Source organism: Wyeomyia smithii, chromosome 2 (genome assembly GCF_029784165.1).
Source record: "Wyeomyia smithii strain HCP4-BCI-WySm-NY-G18 chromosome 2, ASM2978416v1, whole genome shotgun sequence".
Lineage (NCBI taxonomy): Eukaryota > Metazoa > Arthropoda > Insecta > Diptera > Culicidae > Wyeomyia > Wyeomyia smithii.
This window is the reverse complement of record NC_073695.1, coordinates 248,460,835-248,486,044: the sequence shown is the minus strand read 5'-3', so window position 1 is coordinate 248,486,044 and position 25,210 is coordinate 248,460,835. Positions and strand designations below refer to the sequence as shown.

Genomic DNA, 25,210 nt, shown 5'->3' with positions numbered 1-25,210 from the left:
TTTTCTACCATTGTCAGAACGTTCAATTTTTTTGTTCACATAACATTTATTTGACACGGCACAATACAAATTATTGTTTTACGGAGCCAATTATATGTCAGAACTTTCTAGTCAGCTTCTGAGTTATTCACAACAGCGTTTAAAAAACAAATAGCTCAACTATTTGTAATTAAACAAATTAGATGAAAATGTATTATAATTAACCTCTAATCAAACAGTTCGTATGATACCCGTCTAACCTATTATATCCCACAAAGTAATTTTGTTAATATCAATTTTTAAACGTTGAACGCTTTAGAAGTCCCTTCTTGATCACCATCGAAACCAGTCAAGTCAGAGATGAGTATGACACAGTTGTCGTATTAGGACTCTGTTCCGAAAGCAACTTTATGTAAGAAGACTTTCGTTTCATCTGAAATCTAATAAATAAATAAAAAAAAACAGATCACAATTAGTGCGTTTAAGTACTTCGTGCCAAAGCCAACACATTATAAAACACGTCGCACAAAACCAAACCCTGAAAACCGCAGATCTTCTATCGGTGTTAACTTAGAAGCACCAGAACACACGTTCCGGTCCTCATTATTTCTGCCCCATTCGAGGTTTTCATTCGGTCCAAGAGCCACTGGGAGAAAGACGCTGGATATAAGGAAAAAAAATCTCAAAACCAGTGAACGGTTTACACTGAGCCAACGGTGATGGAAAACTATCCCCTGAAGGTCGACAAACATACGGACGGACACACACACATAGACGATCATTTTCCACGGATGGTGGTTAAAAAAAGTAAACCCGAGGCGGAGGAAAATTTGCTACGTTCTTGTGTCCCAGTTTTTTGTTTTCAGTCTCCTGTAAGTCAAATTGTGTTTGTGGTTGTTTCTCCCTCTTTCTGTGTGGGTGGCTGTACGTAGGAGTGTGGGTGTGTTTGTCAGTAGCAGATTTTTTTTCTCTGCCTTCGTCATACAAAAGTTGTGCCAGTAACAGTTTTGCTCATTATCACAAGCTACGGTGTGTATGCAAAGGGAGCCCATCTGGGGGGACTGACAAACAGCTGCTGTGCTTCCAAGGAGCGGTTTTTCATCGAGACCCCGTTCTGCAGGAAGCAGTTGTGAAAGCAAAATATCGGCGGTGGAAAACCGATGCAACGGTGGAATGAAGTCGGGCGGCGGCGGTCTGTGTGCCTGGGAATGCAACATTTGCATATGAGCGTAAAATAATCTGGACTCATTCATTGTCGTTTCAAAAGCGTCACTCTCATAATACCCCTGTGTGATAAGGATAAATGTCGTTCGCTACTGCTGTGGCTGCCGAGCTGGATTTTGTCGGGTGGATTTTCGCTGGCGTCGTCTGAGTGGTTGTTTTCCGTTTATAACCACCACCGCCGCCGCCGCTCCAGTCTACCCACACACAGTCTGGTGGAACGAAAAACTTTACCAACCATGGAGACTGATGGCAAAAGTTTCGCTGGGATTTCTCCGGCCGTGGTTTTTAGTTTCAGGATGACACGTTAGCCGAGCAGCGCACAACGAGTGTAACGTTTTATTTCGGGGAAAATTGGAATACTTTATGCAAATGCTATGACTTTCCGGCGGAATGGCATAATATATTTGATTAGCGTCCTGGTTTGTGATGTCCGTGAAAACTCGATATCTTTCAATGGTGCTTTTATTACACATGTTACGACGACGGTTTAGGTACACTTTCAGTAAATCATTTTTCTGTAGGTACATTTCTGCACGTTTAAATTAAATTGTTTTCCAAGTCCATACACGCCTGGCGGAGTTGGAAAACTCCTCCCACCACAGTAATTCCGGCGAAAATATCCTCAACTACCGTCAGCAAAATTGTGCTGATAGCGCAGCAAAAGTGAACAGTTGGCACGGTAAAACTCCTCTGACAGTCAATTTCAAGTTTGATGATTTATTTCTTTGGGAACCCCCTCCCCCCCCCCCGACAGGTTCCACTGGGCCAGCAACAGCAGCAGCATCCAGTCGCTCAGATTCGACAAATTCTCTGCGGGCGTAGATACTGCCGGTGAAAATTTGAATGCAATGGTGCACATAAACACCGCATTACAACGATTGCTTCGGTTTCCTTTTTTTTTCTTTTTGAGCAACGGAAAGTCGGAGACGGTGGCGGAATACGGTGGACGAGAATCAGATCGAAACTTGAGCTTCGTCTCCATGGTAAAATATCGGTCATGCATGCTGCTAATGCTGGTGTTGCTTTTGGCTGGCGCTCAGATTGGAAGTCCCGTCCGTTTCGGTTCCTTCTCCGAGACAGGAGGCGGACTATTCAAATGTTCCCTCGTTCAGCTCTGGTACCGATTGGCTCTAATACCTACTGCTTCAGCTTTCTCAGATTAGAGCCAGCGGCGAATAAAGTTTTACTTCACAACGCTGCCAGGCCAAGACCACGGTGGGTCGGTTACAAACGGGATAGGGTGAGCGAGGGTGATCCTGATCGTATTTTCAATGACGGTGGAGAACAATTTTTCCTGTTGGATTTTCTTCACGTCCTTGCAAGTTTGGCAGTAGCTTTGGGAGTTTGGGTGCCGCTTTTGATCTGGAGAGACAAAATAACGATTGCGTTTAGCATGCACCGTTTTCCTACAGGAAGCCAGGCAGCCAGTAAATTAGGAATGGAAATGGAAATCCTTTGGACAAAGAAAAGTCAAGGAAAGGAAATTTCGCTCTCGCAATTGGTTTGAAAAATTTTAAGCGGTGTAGGGTCGGTTGTATGTGAAAATATTTCGATTGTCGGCAAATGTCACCCGCAAACTTCTTTTGGTTCGACTACGAGAGTGCCTTGAAATCGATTCGAAACTTGTTTACGCTTTAAACATCCATTATAAATACAGGTAAAATAAAAACAAATTTTAACGCGTCCGATACGAACTGAATACTAAATAATAAAAAAATGGTAAGGGGAAATCAAAATTTTTAAGCATGGAAGGGTAAAAGTTACCTAGAAGAATGAAATTAGAAAGGATACCGAAAAGAGCAAATTGGCATCGCAAAGGAAGAAATAACTACCTAAAGGAAGAGCGTGAAAATCGAGAAAAACCCGAATAAGTAAATGAACAACGAAGAAGAACCAGCCAAACAAAATCCAATAAAATAGAAAGTGGAGCAACGATGAATCGAGATAAATTATGTCGAGTTAGATATAATAGCTGATACGGACGAGGCGAACGTCGATAAAACATTACAGGTAAGAATTGGAGAATTAAAAAATAAAAATGTTTCACGAGATTGAAAAACAATATTAAAACCTGGAAATACAAAACTTAATGCCGAGGAAATTATAAAACGAGAAATCCAAAGAAAGAAAATAAAATAACAATATAAGTGTTCAAATGAAGAAACAAACATGAGGTTCGAAAGGTCAATAATAGTTAGATGGAAAAATGAAAACCATGAGTAGCATGGGTAACGGAAGTAAAGAATGTAGTAAACAAACGAAAACAAGAACAAGACATGATAGCAAGTGTATTGTTATAAACAGTAGATACATGAAGAAAAAAAATCAAAAATAAAACAAAGCAGAAAACAATCCAAGTCTATTATACACAGAATGATATAAAAGAGTAGAGAAGACAAAAAAAGTATCAAAATGGAAAAAGTGAAAATTATTGAAGAAAAAAGAAAAGAAAAAGAGCAGTCAAAAATAACAACAAGAAAAAATAGAAGAGGACTTTTAGAAGACCAAACTTAACTTAATTTTAGACACAAAATTAAAATTTGGAGACAATATTGAAATATACAAATGGGAGAAGTGTGAAAACGAGAACGAGATGTGAGGAAGAAACATACGCAAAATAGGGGAAGTAAAAAGCGAAATTGACATATAGGATATCGAACGTCTTCGGCAGGTTTTCTGCAGCAATCTTATGCAGCATCCTGCCCAAGAAAACCACTGCTGAGGACGTTCAATACCCTATGCTATAAAAAGAGAAGAACAAATAGAAAGGAAAGCTGAAAAGAAGGATCATTTAATAAATAAAAAATGAGGCAAATATGAGAACATTCCAAGTATTGTAATGACACAGCAATAGAATGAAGAAAATTGATTGTTTGCAAAAACAGTTGAGAGAAATGATAAAATAAAATATAAGAAAAGAATAAATTCAAAGCACGAATGAAAATCGAAAAGAATTCAAAAATAAGATAGAAGGGGAATCGAAAAAGGGAAAGAATGAGAAGAAAGTGAACTCAATTGAATCAGACAATGAGAAAAGTGAAAGCAAAATGTGATATTGAAGAGCAGAAAGAAATAGCTAAATAAAAACAATCACATAAAAAATAAACGAATGAAAAACTGGAATATAAATACATGAGATAAAACATTTAGGTGAAACATAAGAGACAGGTTAGTATTGATCAGATGAAGCAAGAAGGAAACAATATGAAAGGTGGATAGACCAGAAATAATCATGCAAAAAGATACACAGAACTGAAAAAATCAAGTAAAAGGAGATAAAAAGGTACAGAAATCAGAATGGATAGCAGAATGCATTGAGAAAAGAAAAAAAATCAGAAAAGAAAGAGCAAACTAGAAACGTAGAGTAAGAAAAAAGGGCCCCTTTTACGTAAATAAAATGGCAATATGGAGTGAAAATAAAAAGAAAGACCAGACATACAAAGCGTAAGATTCGGATAAATTAGAAAAAAATGAAAGTTTCACGAACTTGAAAAATGAAATAAATTTGAATGAGAAATGAGAATGCAGAACTAAATGTCTAGGAAAATTTAAAACCATAAATAGAAAAAAGGGAAATAAAACAATGGAAGTGTTCAAATGAAAAAAAAAACATGAGTTATAAAAGGTCAGTAGTAAACGAATGAAAAGATGAAAACGAGATAAGAAGAATCTAAAAAAAGTTGGTCGAAAAGAATTGAAAAACATAAGTGACACATGGGAAATGAACGATCTAATAGAAAAGGACAAGAGAAAAGTAGAAATTAGAAGAATAGAAAAATAGGAATTGAAAATGTTGAGAAAAAAAAAGAAAATTTAACGAATTTATGTTGTAACAATAATAAAGTGAATAGTTTGTGACCAATTAAAAAAATCAAAAATACCAAAGAGGACATAAAAACGGTAAACGAAACGCAGAAGAAAAATATTGAAAGTAAAAAAGGAGGTGGAATAAAAATAAAATTTCAGAAAAGAAAATTGTAGTAAAAAGAGTTTTGGTTTAGAGTTAAATGAAAACAATAAAAATAGCTGAGATCATGGAAAAGTAAAATACGGGAAAAATATGAAAAAGAAAGTAAAATATGAGGTGAAAAAACACATGCAGAATAGAGGAAATGGAGAGGAAAATACAATTGTAGGGCATAAAAAGAGAAAAATGTAACACGAAGGAAAACTCAAAAAAAAGTTTTATTTTAAAAATAAAAATAGCATGATGATTAGAAAATCAAATACGATAATATTGTAAGTAGGTATGATACTGAAATAAAAGAACGAAAAAAAGCAAAAAGTCTTTTTTTTTAATTGAAAGAACATAAGCATGAAGGAAAAATTTGAACGAAATCGAGGAAACCATAAAATAGAAATCGAAAAAGATGAAAGACACATTGAAGAGGCAATTATACAGAACTGAATAAAAATAAGAGCAAAAGAATAGAATATAAAATAAAAGATGCAAAATCAAAAAAGTGGACAGAAATCGCTTAAAAGAAAAAAAAACAAGAAAATTAAAAAAGAAAATATAAATACAATAGATAAAACAACTGAAATGACAAAACAAAATAAGGTAAAATATCGAACAAACGGGATAAGAAAAAATATCAGAAAAATAATCATGCAGAAAGGATTACATAGGTGAAAAAATAGAAGAGAAATATAGAAGAAAGAGTGTAAAGCCAATAAATAGAAGAATAGAAACAGAGAAATGGGATATGCAAATTAGGGAAGCACAATAACAAACATAGAATGGGATAGCTATGAAAATTAAAACAAGATATATGCATGAAAAGGGTATTGAAAGAAAAATAAACAAAACGAAGAAAGGCTAGAAAAAAGGCTTATTTGAGGAATAGAAATCATATAATGACTATGACAGCAAAAAATACTGTAAGAAATAAAGGACAATACTGTACAGAAATAGAAGAATGAAAATTAATTGTTTGCAAAAACAGAATAACAAGGCACACAAGTTATATGCAAGAAAAAAATTCAAAGCATGAATAAACATTTAAGCAAACTCAAAGAAACTATAAAAAGATAAGAAATAAATTGAACAGCAAGTGATGGAGAAATGGATAAAAATAGGAAGAGTAGAAGCAAAACCCAAAGAGCAAGATGAAATGCTGAAAGGAATGATTACGTAGGAAAAAATAAATAACAAATGAGAAGAATTAAGAAACAATATAATTACAACCGTTCTATCTGTTGTACTAAAATGATGAAACATTGAAGACAGGTGAAATATTGAACAAATGAAACAAGAAAAATCAGAAAGTAATGATGCGAAATAAAACCAATATATGAACAATCAGAATAAATAGACAACGCAATAAACCAACAAGATATGAGAACAAATGTAAAATTATGAAGGGTAGAAACAAAAGAAAACCTATATTAATCCACCTAGCGGTCAGACCCAGCCTTTTTCATTCAAACTTATTATATGTAAAAATAGATTTACATGAACGCTTCAGTCCAAAAAATGTGTATTCACTTGTTGGGTTCTGAAATAATGATGTTGTAATAGAAGTATAAAATATGAAATTTGACGTAATATAAATGCTCAAGAAATAGCGAAATGAAAGAAATGACTCTTAATTTCAAACAATTCAATCACGAGCGATACCGCGAACATTCAAATTGGACGATACCACATTTAAATTATATTGTGGCCACATATATTGATCAAAGCAGGTATAGTTTTAAATAGCCTATGAATTTCTTTTCTTTCCATAACGTTTGAACCACATATCAAATTGTTATGAAGTTTGTTATTTGTAAGTTTGAGAGATGACTCGTTCGTATGACACTAGTAATGTTCAAATAAGTCGTGTAATCTTTGAGATAATAGAATTTCGTTGTTTTATTAACAATTTAATACATAACGGTTGCTTAAGTTCGATTATAATCAAATGAAAAGGGAACGTATAAAGCAGCCAAACTTTGAAACCACGTGTTCAATCATAATTCATCAGTTAACCCTTAACTAGCCCGTTTATCTGATAATACTATTGATCAGAAAAGTGAGTGAGTTTAAATAGTCTTCGGAATATGTTTCTTTTCAAAGCTGGATTTCACATTTTTAAACATAACAGGCAAAGTAATTGTCCGATTGCAAAAAAAAATCAATAGGGTCTTATGGGGTAATTAGACCTTCCAAATGACACTGATTTTGTGGAAATCGGTTCAGCCATCTCTGAGAAACATGAGTGAGATTAAACACTCTCCAGAACACGTTTCTTTAAATAACTTCTGAACCACACGTTCAATCTTCATGAAACTCGAAAGTTAGGGTTTTTCAAGTAACTGGTTCATTTAAAACCAATTTTGTTAAAATTAAATTTTTAAACATAACCTCTATACTAAAAATCCGATTGCAATGAAATTCAATAGGGTCTTATGGGGCAACTAGACCTCTCATTTGCAATTAATTTCATGAAGATCGGTCTAGCCATCTCTGAGAAAATCGAGTGAGATTGGGAGAGCGTTACATACACGCACACATACACACACACACATACAGAAAATGCTCAGCTCGTTAAACTAAGTCGATTGATATACGAGATTCGACCCTTTGAAGCACTTTTATACCTTTGGTTTTTCCAGTGATTGCTATACCTTTATAGGAGAAAGGCAAAAGAAAATAAACAAGGATAACGGAAAGATAAAGGCAAAATGAGTTTTTAACACATATATCTATATAAAGTAAATGACGATATGAAAAAGACTTGAAAACAGCGAACGAAAAACAGGAAGGGGTAGGTAAAAACTTCGAAAATAAAATTGGATAAATAGAGGAGAAGGCTTATCGGAAATTCAAAAATAATACAATGATTATGTTAGCTAAAATGACAGTGTTGTGAGAAAAAAGGACAATACTGTACAGAAATAGAAAAATGAAAAGGCAAACAAGTGGAACACAGGAAAAAACGCTAAGCATGAATAAAACTTTAAGCGAAGTCAAAAAACTATCGAGTCGAAAAACGATAAAAAAATATTGAAAAGGAAGTGATGGAGATCTGAATAAAAACAGAAAGAGAAGAAGCAAAAATCAAAGAGCAAGTTGAAAAATTGGAAAGGTGAAACAAATAATTAAATAGAAAAAAATCAATAATATAAATACAATAAATAAAACAACTAAAATGGCAAAACGTTGAAACGATATTCGTAAAAAGAGGGAATAAAAGAAGGAAAATTATAACACGACGGGAAGCTAAAAGAGGTGGTCCATCTGAAATAGGAAAATAATGTAAGTAAGTAAAAGAATAGAATATAAAGCGAAAGATGCAAAATCATGAAAGCTGTTAAAAAAGGCTATAGAAAAAAATGGAAAATGATATATAAATACAACAGATAAAACAACTGAAATGATAAAACGAAAAATGAAGGTAAAATATCGAACAAACAAAATAAGGAAAAACCAGAAAAATAATCATGCAGAAAGGAACACATAGACGAAGAAATAGAAGAGAAAAATAAGAGAAAGAGTGTAAAGCCAATGAATAGTAGAAGAGAAATAGAGAAATGGGATATGAAAACAAGGAAAGAGCTATATTAAATATAAAATGGGATAACTGTGAAAATTAAAACAAGATATTCATATTAGAAGGGTATTAAAAGAGAAAAAAATATATTACGAAGGAAAGCTAGGAAAAAGGCTTATCCGATGAATAGAAATCATACAATGAGTATGACCGTAAAAGGACTTTGAGAAATAGAGGACAATACTGTACAGAAATAGAAGAATGAAAATTAATTGTTTGCAAAAAAGAATAAAAAGGCAAACAAGTAAAAAGCGAGAAAAAAATTCAAAGCATGAATAAACGATTAAGCAAACTTAAAGAAACTATAGAAAAAACAGGAAGTGATGGAGAAATGAATAAAAATAGGAAGAGTAGAAGCAAAACCCAAAGAGCAAGATACAAAATTGAAAAGCTGAAAAGTTACGTAGGAAATTATCAATAAAAATAAGAAAAATGAAGAAATAACATAAATACAACAGTTTTATCTGTTGTACTATAATGATCAAAGATGGAAGACAGGTAAAATATTGAACAACTGAAACATTAAAAATCAGAAAGTAATGATGCAAAAAAAAACAAATAGATGAACAATTAGAATAAATAGATAACGTAATGAACCAACAAGATATGAGAACAAGTGTAAAATTATAAAAGGTAGAAACAAAAGAAATAATCAAGGATAACGGAAACATGAAGGCAAAATAAGTCTATAACACATATAACGATATAAAATAAAAAATATGAACAAAAATTTTGAAAAGGACTTGCAAACTGCGAACGAAAAGCAGGAAGTGGAAGGTAAAAACATCGAAAAGAAAACTGAATAAAAAGAAGAGGAGGCCCATCGGAAATTCAAAAGTAATACAATGATTATTATAGCTAAAATGACAGTGCTGAACAGAATGAAAAGGCAAACAAGTGAAATACAAGAACTCAAAAAATATCGAATCGAAAAAAGATAAAAAAAATACTGAAAAAAGAGTGATGAAGATCTTAATAAAAACAGGAAGACAAAAAGCAAAATTCAAAGAGCAAGATGAAAAATTAAAAAGCTGAAACAAATAATTAAATAGAAAATATCAATAGAAATCATAAAGAATTAAGAAATAATATAAATACAATAAATAAAACATTTAAAATGATTAAACGTTGAATAATATTGGTAAAAAGAGGGTATAAGAATTGAAAAAATATATCACGAAGGGAAGCTATAAGAGGAGGTTCATCTGAAAGGGGCCATCCACATACCTCGTGGACAGATTATCAAAGATTATTACTCCCCCGTGGACAAATGCCCATATAAATTCTTGTTGTTTTGTAAGGAGCGTGGACGGTTTCGTAGGGAAGTTGGAGGAGGTCGGAGAAGAAGGTAAATATTTCAGAAAATGGACTAACAAAATGAAAAATGGAAAAGAAACTCAGAAATGAAAAACGAGACACGAATAAATATAGAATTTAAGAATGTTATTAAGAGGACTGATAGTGTAATCGAAGAGTTGAAGCATGTAATCGAGATAAGAGATATAAATGAATTATCACAAATGAAATAGTGATACAAACTAAGCAAACAATTTTAAATATGGAAATAGTAAAATAGCATGAATGAAAATCAACACAAAATCGAAAAAATAGTAAGATGAAAATAAAGAGGAAAAAATTAAGATGAAGAAGATCAAATCCAAAAGCAATTGAAAGTATACAAAAAAAAAAAACAAAAAAAAATATTATGGAGGGAAGTGAATAGAAAAATGGGAGGAGAAAAAAAAGTGAATATAAATACGAAGCGGTGGAGCAAACGGATTGGGAGAATACATAATAATCGAACTTATATTTTTTTTTCATTTCGGTAACAATTTCAGTGCGAAACCGCATCAATCATGTGCAACATTAGCGCAACTTTTGATTAAGTTTGAAATCTGGATAACGAATATGTATTATCTATAACATGTTAACATTTAATCATGCTTTTCTCGTGTACAAGTTTAAGACGGAGATTTGGTAAAAACTGTCCCATCTGCTTTGAGCATAATCCTTTTTTTGCGTTTTGCTTTTCCCAAATGTTTGTGCGAATTGGAAGAACATAAGTGTTGCTCAGATTCGAATTTTTGCGTGTACAATACTGATCAAAATTTTCACTATGCTAATCATGATTACATTATAAATAAGTGATTGGAGTAAAAACAAAAACTAAATTATACTTTAAGAAACAGAAACTTAACTGCACCAAAGTTTCGAATTCCAGTGAACTGTTTAAGAATCAAGATCTGAAATTTTACAGATCACTGAGAAGGGCCAGTGAATTTCCCTAGTAGCATTTGTTCTGGTGAAAGTCTTCCCTTTCTTCCTCTCACTCTCCATGGTCTTGGCCCCAAACCAATTGAGGGATAGATCCCTTGCGGTCGGTTGTTCCATTTACCGAAGGAAAGCTACCCGTGCATACAGAAGAACAGAATGCTTGAATAGAACGGAATCCGGGCGGAAAAATATGGCAAGAACAAAGAGTATAAAGCAGACGAACGTCTTAGGAAGATCGTCCCCACCAACCGCGCGCGCAGCTCCACCGCTGAGGTTTCGAATGGAAAACTCGAACGCGGATTTCCCGGCTTCTCGGCGGTCGGCTGCTCTTTCCGGGGTTGTGAAAGAACGCGAAACCGAGACAACCACCGAACGGATAAGCATATGGCGGGCGGTTGGCGGCGGTGGTCAGAAGAAAAATTGCTGTTCTGGCTGCTTTTCTCAAATTGCTTTCGTTTTATATGTAAATCAAGTGTTCACTGCCATGTGCCACGAGCGCCATGCGAGTGAACGTGTATGGGTATGCCCGATTCCCTTGTCTGTTGGGAAATAATAGAGGGCAATCTGTGGGAGAAATGGAAAATGGATAATTTTGAAAATTTATCCTGAATAAAAAAAGCGTGCCTCCGGGGAAAGGAGTATAATCGAGCACCGCACCGTACAAGCCAATCGACTGAAAGCGACAGGAACGGCGAGAGAATCTTTGGAACCGATGTTTCGCTCCTCCACAGGGAAGAAAGTGGAGAGAGGATTGTTTAGGGCTCCAGCTTACGGATGTGACTAACGGGGGATAACCAGCCGATTTTCCAGCGGCATATTTCGCATCTTTAGCATTGGAAGGAGAGCAAAAAAGTGTTCCAGATGACGGTGATTGCTCTGTAGTTGGAGATACATGTTGCAACTTAGTTGGAAGGTTTTCAAGAAAGTTTTTTTCTCTTCAGTTTGTCGTTTGCTTTGCCTCACCATGGGGCTGATATGCAGTAAAAACTCTATTTGCGTTGTTGGCTTTGTGGTGCAGCAATCTTATCCACAACACAATCGAGAATAGCGTGAAAATTTTTGTCCTGATTTGCGAGTCACGACTAAACAGTTGCTGCTAGTTCTTGCCATTGTCGGGTAAATCAGAAGGCAAAACAAGAGTGAAATTCTTCTGAAATTGTTTCTCGTTTAATTTAGCAATCGTTGGTGCAGAACATTGCTAGTGTACGGGTTGCTGCACGGCAGGAATACCGAACATTCGTTCGGATGATCATTTAGTAGGTCAAATACAAGGGAAAAAACCTAAGCATTTTCACACCAAATGACCGACCGTATTATACTGTATTTTTTTAGTGTATGTTACAGTTTAGTCTAAAGTTAGTTTATATCCAAGGAAAAAACTATTTAAACAATAACGGTTGCATTTATTGAAGTATAAAGTGAAAGACTTTGAATTTCTTTGTATATTTTCCAGTCACTCTGGCTGACAGTGCTCGTCTGTGAAGTCGAACAAAACAGGATGGATGCAATTACGGGAACACTAGCTTTCGATTGAGATCTCATGTCCCAGCTCTAGCTGTTGATAAACTGTATGAAAGATTTGATTTCTTTTTTATTTTTAAACAGAACCCTATCACGTAAGACTCGTTCGAAATCTGAGAAAGGCGACGATGGTGACTATAAATAAGAATGATCACGACAATGTGACAGAAACAGTTGAGCAAAAAAAACTGCTGTGGTGACTAAGGTCTGTTACTGGCGGATTGATACACCGTGGCTGGGTTCCATGCGTTCCATGACCCTTGAGATGATATTGGTTTGGGAAACGAGTGAGAACAAGAAAAAAACTGATAAGGTTATGCGATTATGCTGCTGACAGGAGAAAAAATCCTCAAGAGCTACTATAGAAAGCTGCTTGGTGCAGGATTTTCCTTCTTTCATGTGTGCCATTCGGTTTCAACTTCTTAACAAGCGAACGGTTCCTTCGAGGGGTTGCATTACGAATTCATGACATAACAAGAAAATGCTGAAACCCCTTTGTGACCGAAGTAGAACGCTGTTGAAAGCTTACACGTACAGGCAGGGACCTCTTTTGCTGGCTTTGTCTTTCGGTGGTTCGAAATCGGTAACTTCTTACGACGGATCGCTTTCCTGTTCTTTGGGTAGCGGCGACTAGTAAGCAAACACAATTTTTCGCTTCACTGTAAAAATTGAACAATGTGTAAGTTGTGCAAAGCACACATTTGCTGCTGCTAGGCGACCGACCGTTCGTCTTAGCTAGCAAGGGTTTTGCAGTCGTAGCAGGACATAAACCGAGCGTACTTCTTTGTCGTTCAATTCCGTTTACTTGAAAGAAACATCCATTCAGCGCAGCTCTGTCAAGCAGTTTGTTACCCATTTCCGCTAAATTGTCCCATTAGGAACGTGAATGGGCAGAAACAAAATGGGGGGGTAAGTGGTTACCCTCAGCAGTCACGTTCGTGGATCACTCAGATATGGGAACCCGACAGAACAATACGCCCGTTGGGCGATGTAGGGGACCGATTCGATTTCGGACAGTTATTTCCGTTATGGTTGTATGTTTGAGGAGCTTTTCAGGAAAAAAAGCAGCACCGGAAATCGATGTCTATTTCGAGTGACAGGAAGTCGCACAGGGAGGCCAACGGAAGGATGTCGCTCTGGACGGGCTGTCGGTACAATTAGCAAGCACTTATTTTCAAGCACGTCTGCGGCATGTCAATTATTTGGTTTTCATTTTTTCGTGAGTGTACAATTGATTTGAATAGCGAATATTGAAAGCTTTGAGGAGCTATTCAATCTAGGAAAACATAAATAAGTTACTATTATTTCATATTACCTTTTAACTGTGAATATCATTAGAATTCGGTAACAGAATAAAAATCTTTCAACTTATATTATGTTTCCATCTTTTCAAATTTCATTGGTTTTCAACTTTTTAATAATTTTCAAGTTAACAGGTGTACAAATGGAATACCACCGTTTTATCATAATTCTAGGTTTTATTTTCGGAAATTGTTTTTCTCAATCACAACTTTTCCCCATATTTTTGACGGCTGATGGATTCTGTTCCGGAAAAACTGCTCGATTTTTGATACTTCCCGATCAGACGATTATAACAAACGGGTAACACAAATATATCTGAACTTGATAGAAATACCAAAGCCTGTAATATTCTTGACATGCCAGAATGATAAAAGGTACAGCATTATATCAAATTTTGTTACACTTTGATGTTCAAAATTGTGTTTTTTAATTTATAACAAAATTTTTTATTCAATTAACAAAATATTACACATTCTAGCTAATTCTCATCTTTTTTTTGCCGAAAACCTTTCAAAACTTGCTATAATTTGTAATAATCAGTAAGTTGTTTTGATAGGAATTTTGATATTTTAACTATTAAGAGCAAGCGCACAGATGAGTTGCCATCTGGGTTGCTATTATCACAACGCTAGCCGTTGCTATTTTGGATGGCAATAGATTTTTGCACCGGACGTTGCTAATGGGGATTACCAATTCCATTTTTTTTTTCACACCGGCAGTTGCCAATTTCTGACGACCGTCACTAGCCAGCGTTGGCAAAATGTTTGTTTGTGATGTATTTCGCATATTTTTTGCGGATCTAGTAATAACCAACTTATCCGTCAGTCAATCGTTTCCGGAATGATCTACGTTCTTTCTACTCCATAAAATGTTCCCTCCATTTCAAGCAACTGCAACTTCTAATTTTGTTTCCGTTTTCCCAAGTTATCGGTAACATAATTCTTTTGCAGGTTTTTTTACTTGTGCGTACATGGATTTTTTCATCCTTATATGTTTATTAAAAGTAATTCCGTAAAACTGGGAACGTCCCACAACGTTGGCTTAAATGACTATTCTACTGAAAGCTGGCGAACTGTCATTAGTAGTATTCTGTATTTCATGCTGTCTCGGTTCCCACAGTTTGCTATTAATATTTGAAAATTTGCCGCCAAAAAAAACTTAAATATAGAACGCGTAAATTGTTTTCGAGTATTTGGTTGATTCTAGTGATGAAGAAAGTGATTTCGCAGAACAAATTTTCTTATACACGATTGAGAAAATGGTTTTTGGAAAGATTCAGGGCGGCTCTCAGCCTAGTAAACAGCCAAATATTGACCGCCATGCGGAGGAAGGTGCCATCCAGCGTTTTAACAATGTTTTTATCGGAAACACCGGTCTATACCAATGACCATTTCCAACGCCGCTTTCGAACGCATCTTAGATTATTTTTGAAGATTGAAACAGCGGTAAAGGAGAAAAATGGTGTTTTATACAACGACCGTACGAAACGGGAAAATAAAAGGTAATACTCCCCAGCAGATTTGTTCAAACCTTCCAGGTTTATCGAATAATATCGGCCAATCTTGTGAGGATTTGAGCTTTCCGCATCGTGTAGGTTGCAGACCAAAATGCCAACCAAAATGGTCATCTCAATAAAAAACCTATACAAAATGTTTACCTGCCCGAAAAAACACCCTGTGCAAAATTTCAACTCAATCGGAAATAAAATTGAGTAGTGGTTCACGCCGACACGTGCGTCCTACGACGTGTTTAACAAGCGAGGCAAAACGTTTCGTCTTCCGAGGCCGACCAATTGAGTCCGCATTCGAAACACTCATCATCTTCGTAATATTATTACGAACATTCACTAGCGAGCACAAAAAAACAACAGTTTGACATTTCATCAAATAGCAACGATTCGGCTCGCTACTACCCGAGGTGAGGATTGTTATTTCCCAAACCAACATAGCAACGCCCGGTGCGGTTGCCGCGATATGGTGTGGGTAGCCAAATTAGCTTAAGAAACTTCAATTTAGCCACTGGTGGGCTTGCTCTAACGATACTAAGTCTAGAACACAAGTTGATACAGAAAGTTCGTAACAAAATATCAAGATTTATTATAATCCTGATATTTTTAATTGATCGGGTATCTTTGAATGCAACGCCACACACGCTATGGACATGCACAGATACTCTATAAACATGCACAGACACGCTATAGACATGCACACGCAGCCACGTACGCTATATAGCAAGTCACACGCTATAGTCACGCACAGACACGCTATAACCATGCACACGCAAGCCACGCACGCTATATAGCAAGCCATGCACGCTAGTGCGAAGCGAAGTGGATCAGCAGCGGGCAACAGCGGCGGCTTCCCTTCGATCTGAGTTGGACCCCACCAGCGGTGATCCGATTCAGATATCGTTGGGCAAATACAACCCGAAACTTAAAGAGACTCGCACCGCCAGGTGGTTTGAGAAGCCACCATCATCCAGCGTATGTATATATATAGGGTGTGTGCACATAACGTGTGTGAATATTTGTAGCGTGTGTCCCTTATATATAAGGTGTGTGGCTAGCGTGTGTGGCTTGCTATATAGCGTGTTGGTATGTTTATGGCGTGTATGCATGCCTGTAGCGCGTGTATGCATGTTCATAACGCGTGTGGCACCGCCACCACCAGCGTGCGTGGCTAGCTGTATAGCGTGTGTGTATGTTTATGGCGTGTATGCATGCCTGTAGCGCGTGTGTGCATGTTAATAGCGCGTGTGGCACCGCCACCGCCACCACCATCGCCTCCGCCACCGCCACCACCAGCGTGCGTGGCTAGCTGTATAGCGTGTGTGTATGTTTATAGCGTGTATGTGCATTTCTATAGCTTGTGTGGCTTTGCTATATAACGTGCGGCTAGCGTGCGTGGCTTGCTATATATGCTATATAGTTTATAGCATGTGTGGCTTGCTATATAGCGTGTGTGGCTAGCAGTATAGCGGTTGAAATTTTCATATATACACTACCCGTCATAAGTTTGGATTCGCTTTACTGAGTATTGCAACACCCAGTTTGAATATTGCAACACCCAAAAGTTTAGCATCACTTAAAATGGGCAAATTTATGTAACTATATCATTCGATTCTGGAAACCTAGATAGTTGTGGTCTTCAGCAAAGTTGCTCAGGAGGTCAAGGGCTTGTGATTGGCAGACAGTATAGTGCGGAATTCAGCCGCAACGCCGCGTTAGTGTGCATGAGTTTCGAGTGTTTTGAACGTTATTCAGCTGAATAATCTCGTCATTTAGAGATTTGCGATTTTCAGCAAAGTTACTCAGGAGGTCAAGGGCTTGCAATTGGCGGAGAGTATAGTGCGGAATTGAGCCGCAACGCAGCGCTAGTGTGCATTTAGTTTTGAGCATTTCGAATTCACTTTAGCTCTAGAATCCCATTATTTGAAGAGATGCGATTTTCAGCAAAGTTACTCAAAATATCAAGAGCTTCTGGCTGGCTGACAGTTTAGTTCGAAAATTTTCTTCAATGTGCAGCTAGTGTGTATAAAGTTTTTAGTGTTTTACTCTATCTTAAACTCTGTTTAGACAATTGCAATATTTAGTAACACAGTAACACTAGTTTAATTTACGCGATTCTATAAGCACTGATTGTTTACACATGACGAAGTTTAACCAACTTGAGTCTTGACAGTTTGATCACTTCATATGACACGTAAGCTTGTGTGTGTTTATTATAAAGAAATGCTTCCATTTGAGGAGGTTGCAACAGGTATCATGTGTTGGTATGTTAACAGTTTGATCACAAACATTCACAATCCGTTTTACTTGGGGAAAATTGACGATATCGTGACTAAATTGATTACCTCGGCTGCAAACAGTTGCAGTAGACATGCCTCTTATCCGATGTTGAAGGATTTGAACATCACAGAGAGCATTTCGTATTACACTGAATTGTAATGAAAATAGAATCGATGGAACAATTTGGAGCACACATGCGGCGTTATACTGTATTTCGATATGCTTGACCAGAACTGGTGGCACAAGCCGAACACTGCAACTTTGTGGGTAGTAATGATCACGCGATAAGTTGAAGTCTAAATACGAAAAACTGCATGCACCCTAGCGCCGCATAGCGGGGTAATTCAGTATTTAACTGTCTAACATGTAGAAGCCTATAGCATTCTGAACAAGTTTGCAGAACACCGCAACTTTCTGGCAGGTCGGAACTGTGAGATTAGTTAGTTCAAAATACGACTCATTGCGTGCCCACTAGCGCCACATAGCGGTAAAATTTCACACTGAATTGGCCACCATACAGTAGCCTTTGACCTTCCGAACAAGTTTGCTGAAAACCGCATTTTTCCAGGTTGTCAAAAACACGAGATATCCGCCTTTTCCAGATGATGCTAAACTTTTCGGGAGGCGTTGCAATATTCAAACTGGGTGTTGCAATACTTAGTAAAGCGATTCCAAACTTATGACGGGTAGTGTAATTGGGTCCTAAAGTTTAAAACGGTTTCCTGATTTTTATATATCAGCTGAAAGAGTGCAATTTTCTGAGCAAAACGTGATTTTTAAAAAATGTTTATCGTTTTCCTTCGATTTTTAAATGAAAAATAAAAAACTGCTCGAAATGTCTTAAATGACAGTTCTCTCATATACCGAACATGGGCGAAACGTCAACTTAGACCTTTCGAGCAGTTTTTTTACTCTTCATTCAAAAATCGAAGAAAAACGATAAACATTTTTGAAGAATCACGTTTTGCTCAGAAAACGCGGCTTTTTCAAATGATATATAAAAACTGGTATAGCTTTAGGACCCAATTGCTAATAAATCATCTCATGTAGAATTTAATTATCACTGTGAATCATTCAAAACTAAATAAAAAATTTGCCATGTTGAAAAAATATTCACTTGTCAATAAATGGCATTGACAAACACAATTAACCTCAAAGTTTATCTGAAGAATTACCCACAATTGAGTGTATTCCACAAACCTATTCCAAGAAATACATTGACATAAGACAGGCTGTCGTATTCTACGTTACCTCTGCGGTCTTGTCTTATAAACAACCTCTTCAACTTTTTTCATTTTCGTGAAAAATTTCAATTTTAGACTTCCCATTTTAATTGAACTTGTTCGGGTCTATGATGTGCATGTAATAAGCAAGTGATAAGAGTTGTAACCTCATTTTTCCATCCGTTTAGGGATATTTTAGATTTGTCAATAAAGGCACATCTACTTATATTCTGGATACATACACGCTGGATGTTGGTGGCCTCACAAACCACCTGGCGGTGCGAGTCTTATTCAGTTTCTGGATGTATTCACCCAACGATAACGAATTGGAAATTCGCTAGTGGGGTTCAACTTAGATCAAAGGGAGGCCGAGCTGAAAAAGGTGGGAACTGCAGCTAACTACTACCGCCGCCGCTGTTGCCCGTTGCTGCCCAACGCCGCCTTTGCCCACTGCTATCGCTGCTATTGTCCGTCGCTGCTGCTCGTTGCTGGTAAACTGAGCTTGCTTAAGGAGAAGCAGTTTTTATATAGCCCAACGAGTGCATTCTCGGTTAACTAGGTTCTCCATTCTGTCGTCCTTTTTAGGGAAAGGCAACAAGCGACCAACCAAAGGTCGACATTTACGTTTCGACAAGGTTCAAAAATTTTCAATAGCACAATAGCTCGAACAATCAGATTACAATTTTCTGCATTTGGACGGGTGCTTAAATGATTTTCCAATCGATTGCTGCAGCAATGACGGGAATCGGTTGAAAATTGACTGAGTTTAAAACTTTCGAAATTGGACAATTTTCGTGACGCTCTTGACGTTTTCGGTTTTCGAAATTGAATCCCGGTATTGAAGTTGGACCCCTGTATATGTTGCCGTAAGACGTATTCCACGTCAAAATATGAGAGAAGATAGTGTAAACATCATACCAAGATTTTCAGAAAAGTATATTTGATTGGATTATATAAAACCTTGAAACGTAAAAACATTTAAAAAACAGACAGAAGGGCTCATTCAAACTCACGAATGCATAACACTCACGTAACATGCAAAAATGAATTCGGCAGACTTGAAGCAATCAACGGAGAAGAATGGAGGACCAGGCGACAGAAATTCTTTTTTTTTGCGGAACTAGTAGCGACTGAGTGACTTGACAACAGGAACTTAAGAGACCAAACGCCTGATAAAAGAGATCAAAAAAAGACTATAGCGAAAATTTAAGAGAAAGACATTCAGACTAAGGAATGAAAAAACTAGAACTTCTGACGTATAATTACTACTGTATTTACAAATTGCTTGCATGTTTAGTTTTTGAGAAGAAAAAAAAAACCATAATATGAACAAGAAATAGAAAAAGAAACTCTCTTGAGTACAAGACATCATTCTAGGTGAATAAAGAGACTTTAGAGGTCATTCGTTTAAAGAAACTTTTTAGAGACTAGCTTGAAAATAAAGACCAAGGTGCTTATTACGGGAGTCACTCCACGGTGAAATATATTTCACTTTCACGCTCACTGCACTTTTCGAGACCTATTTTCGATTCCACCTCAAGTGAGGTGACAAAAATCACCTCCGTGAAGTGAGATTGACAGTGAAATGAAATAGAGAATAGGACAAGTGAAATGAGCGAGTTTCCCAGCTCAAAAATTCGATTCGGAAAGTCGATTGAGCTGAAATTTTGTATGAGAACATTTTTCGACAAGAGGAAACTTTTGAGCCCTACCACTAAACGAAATTCGAAGGTTAATTTTTCCCTTACGTTCCACCGGCCGCAGCTCAAAAATTTATAAGTCCCAGAAAGTCGATTTTTTCAAGGAAAAAAAAAGATTAGCCTTGTTACTGGAAAGTAAATCCCATATATATTATCACTAGATTACAAATCAAGCGATTTTTAAACTTTCCTATCTTCGTGAAATCATTTACCCGTTCAAAGTGGTCGTGAAATAATTCCACGCGAAACGACGCTTTTTCCGTTTCCACTTCACTCATATGACACTCATAATAACCCAGATTTCACGGCAGATTTCACTTTGCGACGTTTTTCTCACTTACGTGAGTCCCGTAATAGGATTTCATTCATTTCACTCTAATTTCACCGTGAAGTGACTCCCGTAATAAGCACCCAAGTCTCTGAACGGAGAACTGCTTCCTGCCTGGAACGTGATTACATAGGCACTCCGATATTATAAATACCTGAATAACAAAAATAATAATAGTAAGAATATAACACATATCTAAAAGTTACCATCAGAGGCGTGGGGGTGGATGTAGCGGTAACCCCGTTTAACGTATTTAGAACCCGGAAAAGCACCGGTCTGCAAACTAGTACACAGGCTCTGGTTGTATTTAACTAAGGCGGAAATGGAAACGAAGATCTGCGTATTCTTGTCAGGCGAAACTAAAGCCATTTCTAGTAGAGGTAAGCCTAGTAGAGGCAAATAACACCCAAGTAAAAGAAGGTCAGTACGATCACGCGAGGCATTTAGAGGTGCGCCAGTGATCTAGGAATGTTCAGAGATCAAGAGCACTAATTAATCGCCGCTCAGTTGCTAAAGCTTTCGCCAGTATGAAATGAAAAGGCCATAGAACCGCCTAAGAATAAACGAGATAGAAAATAGAAGTTAGGCTAGCGGTGAGGCTAGCTGTTTTTAGCTGTTCGTCGACGTTAGCAGGTACCTTCATAGTGATCTGCTGCATAATTTTCGCCCTCTTTATCTCCAAATCGTTGACAATCGCCTTCTCGCGCTTTCTTGCTCCCTTCTGCTTCTTTCTCTGTCAAGCTACTCTCAAGCTTGCAGTGCTTCTGTATCAGGATGCCAATGAAATGCATGGGATAAATTTAAGAGTTGAGGCATTGAGGTTTTGCTTTTTCGAAAAATGTCCTAAGGCAAATTTTCAAGCGGACTTCGGGAAGAAGAGCCTCATAGTTACCAATGAAAAAATGCACATAACACTGTCAAGATGCATTTTGCAAAATGCATGAAACGTTGAGATCTGTTCTTTCAAAACAATTTTTTTTTTCAAAAACTTCGATCCTGGGACCTGGGACTGGGAATTTTCGAGCTGGGGCCAATGGAATGTATAAGAAATTTGATCATGGTCCGTAAAATAAATTCAACTGACACTCTGAATAAACAATTTGAAACAAATATTATTAGCTACTGTTTGTTTTTGCTAAGAAAAAATCATCCGAAATAGCTCCTCAAGGTGACGTCCTTCCCCAACAAAATCCAGTAGTCAAAAGGTCTAACACAGAATAAAAAAAAATTATTTTTTTTTCTGCGAAACACTTAATGTGGAGAATGTTGAAAATAACAGTCTTGATTATATTCAAATTAAATTAAAAATTCATTGAAGAACAAGACAATAACTTCTCATAATGATGTTGCCATATTTTTAGGCTTTCGTTCCTTAATCGGAAGTTAATCGCAACGGACCTGACTCGTATCGTTATACAATTATTAATGTGTTTTTGTTCCTTTTCCCCGAATCAACGTAAATTGTCTATTATTTGATAATAACAGTAAATGTAATAAAAATATGCATTATTTAGATTAGTAAAACAAAAAAACTTATTATCATGAACCATTCAATTTATTTTTTATTTTGTTTGATTTGAATATATACTAAGCTTATTTGATACCGCGTAAAAATATCCTTCCAAATCGCGTGAAAATAATTCGCGTTATTTTAAAAAAATCGCGTAAAAATAATCCGCGTTATTAAAAAAACGCGTAAAAATAATCCACGTTATTGTAAAAATTCGCGTTAAAAAAGCCGCGTATAAAAAACCGTACAAAAATAACCCGCGTAAAAAAAGACCTTAGTATAATTAAATTTGATCTAGTCTCATCAAGCATGAAAATAAATCTATGAACAATCAACAAAAGTGTTGATCTTGAGCTTGAACGACCACACATTTCGTAGTTGCTCCTCCGTAAAGGATCTGAGGTAATCAAGGTGGACAGAATTACCCTAGGATGGCTAATTCGGGATTAATTTACCATCTTCAATATACAACAATTCAGTAACTTCCGCTTTGTATAGATCGATGACGGCGCCGGCTACGTCCTTACGGCCAGTTACAATCGTTGTTGTCAGAGATCAAGTTTACCTCTGCATCTCTTGCGTCGGTTACAGAAAGTGACGAACTTTTATGCTTTTGACCGTATCAGGCTCATATATAGACTCTACTGCTCTTTTTAATCGAGCCTCGTCAGTTACCCGGCAAAATCAAGACAATTATAACTGCATAAAAGGTATCTATCCAACTTTTCTCCAACAAAGGAATTAATTTCTCAAAGTGAGTAAAAAACGCCTTTCGAGTCAAGAGAATTTAGATTACATAAATTTTGATTGAAAATATATACTGGAAAGCAATCAGAAATACTCTGTTGAAGATAGTTAAATAACAAACTGGCTCAAAACATATAAAGTTCCTTATTTCCGATACATAATGAGAACCTTGGTGCGTAACCTTCAATATTGAACCTGTGACGTGACGTGTGACGTATTGTTTCCAACAAAATCGTTGCTTGTGGGTCTCACGTTGTTAGAATCAAATTTTTGAGAGCATTTAGCTACAAATTTTATTGAAACTTCTGCTCCGATTGTTTCAAATTTAAATTATATACCAATGTGTAACATAGCGATATAACTTACCATCACGATCACCGCCGATTTCTGCCGGTCCGGTTGGATGAAGGCCACCCAAACCAGCACCGCGATCAACCCGTAGGCAGCCAGCGTTGTCAGATTGCGTGGATCGGCAAAGCCCTCCACCAGCGGAACCGTGCCCATGGTCCAATCGCAGCACAAATCGCACGGAAACAGCAACAGCCACAGATTAACGGAGGCCAGATAGTTATAGGACAGCTGCCGGGTGGGCGGTGGTGAAACTGAGGCCGGATTGTCGAATCTGGAAGTAAGAGCAAAAAATGTAACCTCATTAAATGGCTTTTTACCAGATTTTAATAGAGAAGAGTTCAGTATTATTAATAACTTTGTATATTTTCTATCATCAGAATTGTTTATTTTTTATCAGAATTCGGTACAGTTTTCATTTCTTTCGAGTGGCTATTTTCAACCCCCACGTCCAACGATAATTTATCACATTCACTCTCGATTTTCTGCGATCTCTCGTCGTACTTTTCTTCCTCGGGTTCCTCTACAATGTAGGCGACTTTTTCCTTTCCTAAGTCACTTGAATTCCCATCCACAACTTCTTGTTCTTCAATGCGAAGCGTCGGGAAAGTTTCCATTTCGATTTCCTCAACTTCCTCGATAACCGGTAGAACAACGATCGAATCCAGCAGCTGAGGGTACGTGCCAAAGATGGACGGGGCAAGCTCCAGGTGATGGTAGTGGTGATCAAGGGCAGATGGAAGAATCACCCGAGGAATCTGCCCTGTCCAGGGAAAGGGCCAATACTCCAAGAAATCGTCTTCGGTGGCGGCCGGAGCGGATAACGCAAAGCGATGGTTATCCATTGGGTGAGAGCAGAAGTGTTTGACTCAGTAGAGTATAATTAAAAATACTCTGCAAAAGAATTTCACAAGAATTTCTGACACAAACGCGGTTAGGTTGTGAGTAGGATGATATGGGCACAAACCAACGCATTCTTTGATCGGTGGCGATTATTGTGACACGTGGATCGGTATCGAGATTCATTCAACTTCTGTCTAGAAGGACTGACAACTTTTTATTGATTTGTAATCCGATTAAAATCCTAAAATTTTTGCTCAAACCATGCTTCAAGCATTCGTTTATTTTTCCTATTACATTTTTTAGTCATCTTCATCACCCCTTTTTTATTTTAAATTAATTAGTTATTACCCAATTTTTGAATATAAAATTTTGCTTTTTTTCTCCGGGAACCGCGCAAAACTATGAACTAAACCAAGCAAAAAGAAAAGTTCAGTCCGTGAGAGTAAAAAATTCTTACTCTACAGACGATGGGCGAGTGTCGGCGGGTGGGTTGAAGAAAAATCCGACGATGGATATTTTTTATTGTCCTGAAACTGTTTTCGAACTCTTTTGACACGCTATCGTGTGCCATTTGTTGCTTCTTGTCGATTTCGTGCAGCAGCTGCTCTGCGCCGGACCGTGTTTGATTGGTCCAATTGGCGGCTGTTTGGAATGAAAAGGATTGCCTGTCAGGCGATAAGTCGACTGGCCTGTCGACCGCGAGCGAGTGGGAGAGAAAGAGAAGATGGCTGCCAGTTTACATTTAGCTGTAAATTGGCTGATTGACATTGGCGTTGGAAGCGGTGTGTAGAGCGGAACTTTCTGGTAAAATTAAATCAGCAACTATTTACCCTGTTGAATTGTTGATGAAACGTCGTCGCGTGGTTAATTTGTGTGAATTTGGAAA

General features: G+C 37.0%; 1 protein-coding gene across 1 annotated transcript in view; it reads right to left on the bottom strand.

Moving 5' to 3' along the window:
- The window catches only part of LOC129720923 (protein O-mannosyl-transferase Tmtc3), a 555,673-nt gene that overhangs the window by 37,795 nt on the left and 492,668 nt on the right, over positions 1-25,210 (bottom strand). Inside the window, exon 8 of the mRNA XM_055672830.1 lies at positions 23,500-23,755. Coding sequence (XP_055528805.1) covers positions 23,500-23,755 — 256 coding nt within the window. The remainder of the gene's footprint in view (positions 1-23,499; positions 23,756-25,210) is intronic.